This window comes from Magnolia sinica, chromosome 2 (genome assembly GCF_029962835.1).
Source record: "Magnolia sinica isolate HGM2019 chromosome 2, MsV1, whole genome shotgun sequence".
Classification (NCBI taxonomy): Eukaryota; Viridiplantae; Streptophyta; class Magnoliopsida; order Magnoliales; family Magnoliaceae; genus Magnolia; species Magnolia sinica.
This window is the reverse complement of record NC_080574.1, coordinates 40,211,999-40,220,499: the sequence shown is the minus strand read 5'-3', so window position 1 is coordinate 40,220,499 and position 8,501 is coordinate 40,211,999. Positions and strand designations below refer to the sequence as shown.

At 39.9% G+C, this 8,501-nt stretch overlaps 1 protein-coding gene across 1 annotated transcript; it reads left to right on the top strand.

Moving 5' to 3' along the window:
* Nucleotides 1–2,310: 2,310 nt before the first annotated feature.
* LOC131228553 (uncharacterized) lies at nucleotides 2,311–7,361 on the top strand. Its single transcript, XM_058224293.1, has 5 exons — nucleotides 2,311–2,635; nucleotides 2,763–2,949; nucleotides 5,306–5,512; nucleotides 6,520–6,714; nucleotides 7,049–7,361. The coding sequence occupies exons 1-5, from the start codon at nucleotides 2,553–2,555 to the stop codon at nucleotides 7,181–7,183; spliced, it is 807 nt and encodes a 268-aa protein (XP_058080276.1). The 5' UTR covers nucleotides 2,311–2,552; the 3' UTR covers nucleotides 7,184–7,361.
* Nucleotides 7,362–8,501: the final 1,140 nt, after the last annotated feature.

The window sequence follows — 8,501 nt, the reverse complement described above, 5'->3', positions numbered from 1 at the left end:
ATTGAGTGCCTTCAATCTGTTATTGAATCAGGGATTTTGATCGATTCAAACAGACTGTCGATCGATCAAAAAAATTTCAAAAATAAAAGATCACTCTCTGGACACTTTTGGGCATGTTCGATTCGATCGAACATGTAGTGTTGATTGATCGATAGTTCAATCGACGGTTCCCGCAACTTCTATATAAATTTGTTGTTTTGTTTTTAATTTTGTAAGCGGGTTATATAAGTAATATGGGATTAGGGAAATTTTAAGAGTGTAAAAAATAAGAGCTTGAGAATTAAAAGAGTCTTGAATGGAGAAAGTTAGGATTTTTGAATTTTCATTTCTTATAATTTTCTGTTTATAATGGATTGTATGTGGCTTGGTGCCATAATTTTTTCATGTAAAATCTTTATGTTCTCATAAAAAGTTTTTACGTGATTACTCAATTTTTTTGTTTCTCTATTACATGGTTGATTGATTGTAAGGTTGCTTCTGCATCCAGCGAGTGGTCGTCGTGCACAACCATAACAATTAAATAAAATGAGATGAATCCAATTTTCCGTGGCAGCCAAACATGCCTTGGTACTTTTTCATGATCTAGATTTGACTAGTTGGACCAAACCGCCCTCAAGAACGGATCAACGGCCGATCGGGGTTTTCAACCGCTGGTATTAGACGCACATAGGAGCCGGCCCCTTGGAAAGTTAAAACAAGAAGATTGCCTTTAGCTCCTATTCCACGTCAGCCACCTTAACCCTCTTTAGCCAACCTTTGCCTAACTGGATAAGCAACCTCTCTAGACTCCCATGATAAATGGCACTGGCTCATCACCTTATGTGTGTATGGAGCATATCTCTAAAACCATATTGATCAATAAATCTTAACCGTCCAATTGATTTCTATGAATAAAAGGTTGAAAGTCCAATAGTCAGCGGCCCAAATTCAAGAGGAAAAATCAAATGGCTGACATCATCTTCTCCATGTAATATTTTGGGTTGTCTTCCATCCACATTTAGCTCAGAGTTTTGGACGGTCTGGATCTCTGTACAACCATGCCATATGTACAGTTAAACGGTCACCACCATTTCTAAAGCGTTTCGCTAATTCCACGCACATGTTGAACCGTACGTACACATCCACGAGCGAAAAAACAAATATGAAACACGTGTGAGAGATCTAAGCTTTCTATGAAGTTCCAATAACGTCTACATGCCTCGAAAATAAGACCATTTTTTCCTAGCCATTCATTTGTTTTGATACGGTGTGGCCCACCTAAGGTGCAAACTGGCCTAAGTTTTATGCCAGAATGTCTACGGAGTATAGGTCACCCGATGGAAAGCTTAGATCTCTCACACGTCACATTATGGCACACGCTCACATGCGCATGTGTTACGGCACCCATACGTACGTGAAATTAGCAAACCTTTTTCTAAATGATGCCAAACTATCTAGGGATTATAATCTAGGTGGGGCCCACCGTGATGTTTGTAATAAACTGACCTGTTGTGCCCGCTCATGTCAGACCCGAGTCGGTGCTCTGTGGGCCCCACCATGATGTATGTGTTTCATCCATGCCGTCCATCTATTTTTCTAGATCATTTTATGGTATTAGACCAAAAATGAGGTGTATCCCAATCTCAAGTGTACCACATTACAGGAACAGTTTTGAATGAATGTCAACCGTTAAAATCTTTTTGGGAGCCATGAAAGTTTTGGATCAAGCTGATCTTTGTTTTTTCCCTTTATCTGGTTTTGTATGACCTAATCAACAGATAGAATGTCAAATAAACAGTACTGTGGGCCTTAAGAGGATTTTAATGGTGGATATCCAATCACTATTATCTTCCTATGGTGTGGTCTACCTGAGATTTATATCCCTTTCATTTTTTGGATCATGCCTTAAAATGATCTTTAAAAATGGATGAAACACATATATCATGGTGGGGCCCACATAGCACCGACCACCAGTAGCCACTCCGTTTCCCTAAAAAATGAGTTAAATCCAAATATCAAGAAAGCCCTACGACAGTAACCAGTGAGGATTGAACCGTTGAAACATTTATAAGGTTATAGGAGTTTTGAATCAGACTGGTATTTTTATGTTTTCAATTCATCCAAGTGAAAATGACCTTACTTAGAAACAATATGGATGGCATATAAATATTACAGTGGACCCCACCTATCTTAACTTCCCGGGTACGAGATATAAACAGGTGGAATGTAATGAATATATGACGCGGGCCCCACTTCAACCCAGTGCTACGGTGGTTATAGAAGGAATCCAACCCCATCCTCTATATTTATCCAAAAGGGTGTGATATTTTTGGCACGATTACAAAATTGAGAGGGATAGAACCTTGTCATTAACTTCCTATACCCATCACAAACTGTTTTGGAGGCTGTATGAGCGACCTTGTTTATTAGAGTTGTTGGATTCTTCAATATCCACAATCGTTCTCTTATTTCTAGCCCTCTATTAAAGGAGCCTTTGTAGTCGTCCATTTCTATTATACCACTTCCCTTTATATTTATTTTCTTGCACTTATATCAGGTTGTGTGAGATAATCATGTGTATAGCTGTTTGGCTTTGGCAAGCTCACCCTCACTACCCATTTCTCTTGTTGCTCAATCGAGATGAATTCCACGACAGGTTATTTTTAATTTTATTATTATTAAAAAAATGAAATTCTGTTGTTTGTACATGGGTGTTAGTGATTTCATGAGGTGAAATGTGTTTTTTTTTTTTTGGATTTTGATTGGGATTTGGATGCCTGCAGGCCCACTAAGCCAACATCATGGTGGGGAGATTCATGTAAGATATTGGGCGGTAGGGATTGTCTTGCAGGAGGAACTTGGTTGGCTTGTACAAAAAATGGGCGGTTGGCATTTCTCACTAATGTTCTAGAACCTGACCCATTTGCCCATGCAAAGAGTAGAGGAGATTTACCTCTGCGTTTCCTGGAGGTATGTGTATGTGTGTTTTTCTTTCTTATTGATTTTTAAACCCTTGATTTGTTTTTGTTGGATTAAGATCATTAATCTACGGTTGTAGATGAGCATCAATCAGGACCGTCCATATATAATTCGGATGGGAAATGATTCAAAATAGACATATAAATCGCATGAGCCTATCCGTCTGATCATTGGCCTACAAAGCTATTGTAGCACATAGAAATATTGAATGGTCAACATTCAGTGAGGCAAAACGAAGAAAATTTTACGGGGTGGATTGTCTTGTTCTTTTTTTTTTTTTTTGAAATATGAGCTATTCATAATTGCTAGCAATAGACTGACGGTTTAGATTGATGGATCATTATGCCAAGTATAGTGTAGAAATGGTCAACATACAGATGTGGCCCACCTGATGAGTCAGGCACCTTGAGTTTTTGGCCGGGTCATTTTCACGGTAATGGGTAGCCTCTGTCCCACACATGCATCTCAGGTTCACCTGTATTCTGCCACTGACTCTTCAGTTTCATCCTCTTGCCTTGATTGTTTGGCCTATTTCCTCCAATATATCATGTATGAGGCCGGATCCTCTGTTATCCGGTCAACAGAGAATTCCTGATACCCAAATTCTCATTGGTCCACGTCACCACTCACTAAAAAAATAAAAATAATAAAAAACAGCTTCGGACGCCAAACCATTAGGGTAACAGGAATTCTCTGTTGACCTGATAACAGAGGATCCCGACTCATCATGTATAGATCATGAGCTACTTCAGGGATTATACTGTATGTTTGGGCAAATGAGGTGCTGCTTCACATGAACGGTTCAGATTTTAAATCCACATCACGAATCATAGTTGTAATCAACAATCAGCCTATATATATATATATATATATATATATATATATATATATATATATATATATATAACTTTTACGTTTCACTTTAGGATTCACACCTATGTGGTTGATTGTATCTCCAATAGTTCTAAAGAAGATAGTGCCGAAAGGTCAAAGGATTAAAATATTCTAATCCAAAAGTGTTTATGTTTTGACTATCTTCCATTCGATGGGCGGCCCATCATTTAAAGGTCAATGTTTGGGTTATTGAAAGATGACAGCAAATCCAAAGACTAACATGCAATGTATACAATTACAATACACTTAGATTAAGCAAGTTTGCTCATGAAGTGAGACTTATTTACAATTTAAGCTCATCTACTTATAATGCTTGTGCATTTTGATGGTCTATTTATAAATAACCATATATGAAAATGAAATATTTGATTCCTCCACGAGAGGGCCCACGGTTCTGATATCTGTCTGGTGCCACCCATCATAGATAGGCCGCACGTGATAAATGTCACAGGTGTGGCGTGCGTGTGACCTACATCCATCCATCTCAACCGAGCAGTGATTTCTTTTTTCTGTACGATGACGGATCCACTGCAAAACTTATTAGGTTAAGTTCACCTACGACGTGATGTGTGGGGCCCAACATACTCAAATCATTCCATCCAATCCATCCATCATATTCACCCCTTCATATTCTCCTCATCGCCCAAAAATCAAGCCAATCCATACTCAGGAGCCTAGCTTTACATGCATACCTAGTAAAATCACAAGGTGTGGCCCACCTGACTTTAACAATGGAATTATATTTAAGGTGTCTCTCAATTCTGGTGGATTTCATCTTGTGAACGAATTGGATGGAAAATACAGAATACATAGGGTCCCACACATAATTTGGAAGGTTTTTAAACGTTGGCATCTCCATCCCAATTTTTTCATGTGGTGTGGCCCACTTGAGTTTTAAAACAGCTCAATTTTTTTAATGAAAACAATAAAATTTCGTGATGCGCATAACGGTGGACCGCACGCTCCACCTATGAGAGAAAAAAACTCCATGCTCTGGCAGATTGTGAGGGATGATACACGGGCACTTAAAAATTACCTTCAAATTGCACACATGGAAGACAAATAGTCAAATTAAACAGTCCAAAATTATGGTATTCAGATAGATGTATCAAGAAACAAAGATTCATCTTATTTAGTCATCTGAATATCGGATTGGTGGACATTTATTGGACGGTCAAAAAATGACAAATGTCCAACTATCCTATTTCCTCAAAAAGCATGCACGAATCAGAGGTTGAGATTGCTCAACCAATCTGATCATGGAATTTTGAATTGGAAACAGTTTTCTTCACAATCTAGTCGGTTTTATTTGAGTTAATACATGGTCAAGTGTAGAATTTCTGACTGCCTGCATATCAAGCGTCATATGCAACCTGAGTATCTTATTACTCCTCTATTACTGATAGTGGGCTTTTTTGGGGCCTTGGTATTCTGGGCTTTTGGGGTTTTGCAGAGTGGGAAGAGTCCTAGAGAATTTGCAAAGGAGGTGATGAAGGAAGCAGACCAATACAATGGGTTCAACCTCATACTAGCTGATCTTTGTTCAAAGACCATGGTCTATGTCTCCAACAGGCCTAAAGAAGAGTCTCCTTCTGTTCAGGAAGTCTTCCCTGGCCTTCATGTCCTTTCAAATGCCAAATTAAATTCTCCTTGGCACAAGGTAAGCCAAGTAATTAGGCACTATATAATTATATAATGATGGGTGCATGATTCAGTGATCCAAACCGTTGATATTATGGACCCTGCAGTGGATGGCCTGTGTACTATAGATCTCCCTCATGGGAGGACAGGAAGTAGACGGTTAAGAATGGAAACACAAGATGGCTCTGATCTTGGGGCATTCATGATCTACCGCACTTATCCCCCCCCCCCCCCACTTTTTTTTTTTTTTTTTTTTGAAAAAATTATTACAGGACTGTTACCGTTGTTATAAGGCCGCCACGGACTATTACGGGATCATTATAGGGCCTTTACGGCCTGTTTTTCATGTAACGGCTATACCCGTTATAGCCGTTGTAAACCCATAATGCATAATGGTTATGACCGTTACCATTACGTAACCAATTTTAAATACATTGGTCAAGTTAATTTGTTCGATCTCGAGTTGTGTCATGAGTTACCCAAGTTGGGGGGATCAGACCAACTCGCCCAACTCAGGAGTGGCATTTGTGGTATTGAACTGGATTAGATAGTACCGAATCTGAGTCGACTCGGTGAGTCATTCAACTCTTAAAACCATAACCCAGACCCAACTCAATTACTTATTCGGCCTAGAACTTGATCTTGGGTCCAACCCATGAGCCTCGAGTCCAGCCCAAACCGAGAAAAAGTTCACGATGCTGGGCACCACAATGTAATGGATCTGAAGTTCAAGTAGTCAGAGCTCTATTGTTCTAGTCCCTTCGGTCTTTCCATAGGGCTGATTACCCATGTAGTAGTTTTTAGTGCAAGTGCTCCCCCCACTCATTAATAAGGAATGAATACCTGTGGACTGATCCGGCCCACCTGAGTTGGAAAACTAGTCATGCAGACCCTTCAATTCTCATTTCATGCCGTGCAGGAAGACTCCATTGACTGGCATTTGAATTATTCACGATTCGCTCTATCGACTAGCTTGAATTATTCTCAATTAGCCCGAATTATTCTCGATTCGCTCTATCTTCGTAGGCTCAGCGTTTGGGACAAAATTTCAAGGAATTAATCCGTCGTTATCAAGGCGAAGAAATCCCATCGAAGGAGATGGTTGAACAGCTAATGAAGGACACTGTTAAAGCCGATAAATCGAAGCTGCCCAACACCGGCTGCGATCCCGAATGGGAATTCAAACTGAGCTCTATATTCGTCGACGTCGATACTCCACTGGTAAGACCAGAAAATCCATCTCTCATTTTTGGAATGGCTTTCATTACATGTTTGGACATCTGATCAAACCGAATTGCGATAATTCAAATTTTCAATAGAGAGTAAATATGACAATGGACTTTCTCCACATTGCAATTATGACCGTTTCCGGTCGAAATTGCAATTGGGTGTTTAGCTGCAATGGTGAATTGGAGCAGTACCACTGTCAACAAGGATTCAAATGAATTGCAATTTAGTTTAATTGAAATCCAAACACACCCAAATGAAGTAGGTCCAGTTGCAGTTATGTTTATTTCATGTCCAACTTGAAAGAAATGTAATTGGGATCATGTAGGGACGTTATGGCACTCGAAGTACAGCAGCATTATTCGTTAAAGCCAGCAATGAAGTCAGCTTCTATGAGAAATATCTGGAGAAAGAGATGTGGAAGGAGCATACCATGAAATATCAGATTGAAAAATCCCACTAGCTTAGCAAAACAGTATCTTTAAATAAGAGGGTGGGACGATAGTTATCGCTGTCCATTCCACCCCAACTGATTATTTTGAATATTGGCGCGTTTGGCCGCCGTTCTGTTTAATTGTAAAAGGTTCCATCATTTCAATGTTTTAATATGTGGACCCCACGATGACAATAGGCCTTTCATCGACACGCCATTGAGCCCAACCCAAGGCTACGATGATGATGAGGATAGGTGGGTCCCACCTTTCATGGGACAAGCTTATGACGATGACAATGATAGGTGGGTCCCACTTTTCAGGGAACCCTGAGAGTTCCGTATGTGGGAACAAATAATGGACGGTGGATGCTGCATGACGAGAAGCAGGCCCTTTTGAGAAACTTACAAGTAGTCGGTGCATGACAATCCATGATCTTGTATTGACATTGCGTACAAGGAAACCATGAATATCAATCCCAGCCATCCAAATTGCGGATTGGAACCGGTGATCAAGTCAACCCACGATCAGAATCTAGGACCATCCAATCAATCCGACTTTGTGGTTCTATTCAATTTTATAATGATTTGAATGGCTAAAAATGAAATTCATGTGTGCCATGTGTGCAATTCCTGTATGCATGAGTAAAATGGCCACTGTCTGACAGACTACCGATGAATTTTCAATTGGGACCATGGGAGTTCGGAAGAGCGTGCAACAATACTCATCCTGCACGGGCACGAGTCGACTTGACTCGTCCAACTTGTCCAGATCTAACTCAATTCGAATGAGTGGGTGAGTCTATCTTAATCAAGTTGACTTCGTCCAATCCGAATTCAAACCGAGTCGGCTTCAAGTCACCCAATAACCCGACTTGACCTGAAATCTAAATCGGTACTGACTCAACTCGAAACTAGACTTTTATATATATATATATATATATATATATATATATATATATATTGAAATAATTAGGTTTTAAGTTAATGAAGAGGCTACAATGGAGATGTTACAATTCTTGCAAGTGGATCTTGGTTTTGAGTTGTGATTTTAGCATGTGGATACTCATTGCACCCGACCTGACTTGGTGCCGACTCAACCCAACCCAGTACTTGTGACCGAGTCGGACTCAATATAGATTAGTAAAGGCCAAACCAAAACTCAGACCGATTCAAGCATGCTGGACCCAGTCCCGAGTCAGGTCAAGTTTGGATTAGGCCTATTTCAAAACTAAATCGAGTTGGGTTAACCCTAACTCAGTCTCAATACCTAGCTCTACACTTACCCTCGTTTTGGAGCCGTCTCTCCCATGTGCCAACAAGAGAAAGATCCAAGCCACTCATTAGTGGA

Bases quoted from the DNA above. Each gene is read 5' to 3' on its own strand.
- LOC131228553 (XM_058224293.1), top strand. From the start codon at position 2,553: ATGTGTATAGCTGTTTGGCTTTGGCAAGCTCACCCTCACTACCCATTT. The intron at 2,950-5,305 runs GTATGTGTATGT...GGGGTTTTGCAG, and splicing joins TACCTCTGCGTTTCCTGGAG to AGTGGGAAGAGTCCTAGAGA. The intron at 5,513-6,519 runs GTAAGCCAAGTA...CTATCTTCGTAG, and splicing joins TAAATTCTCCTTGGCACAAG to GCTCAGCGTTTGGGACAAAA.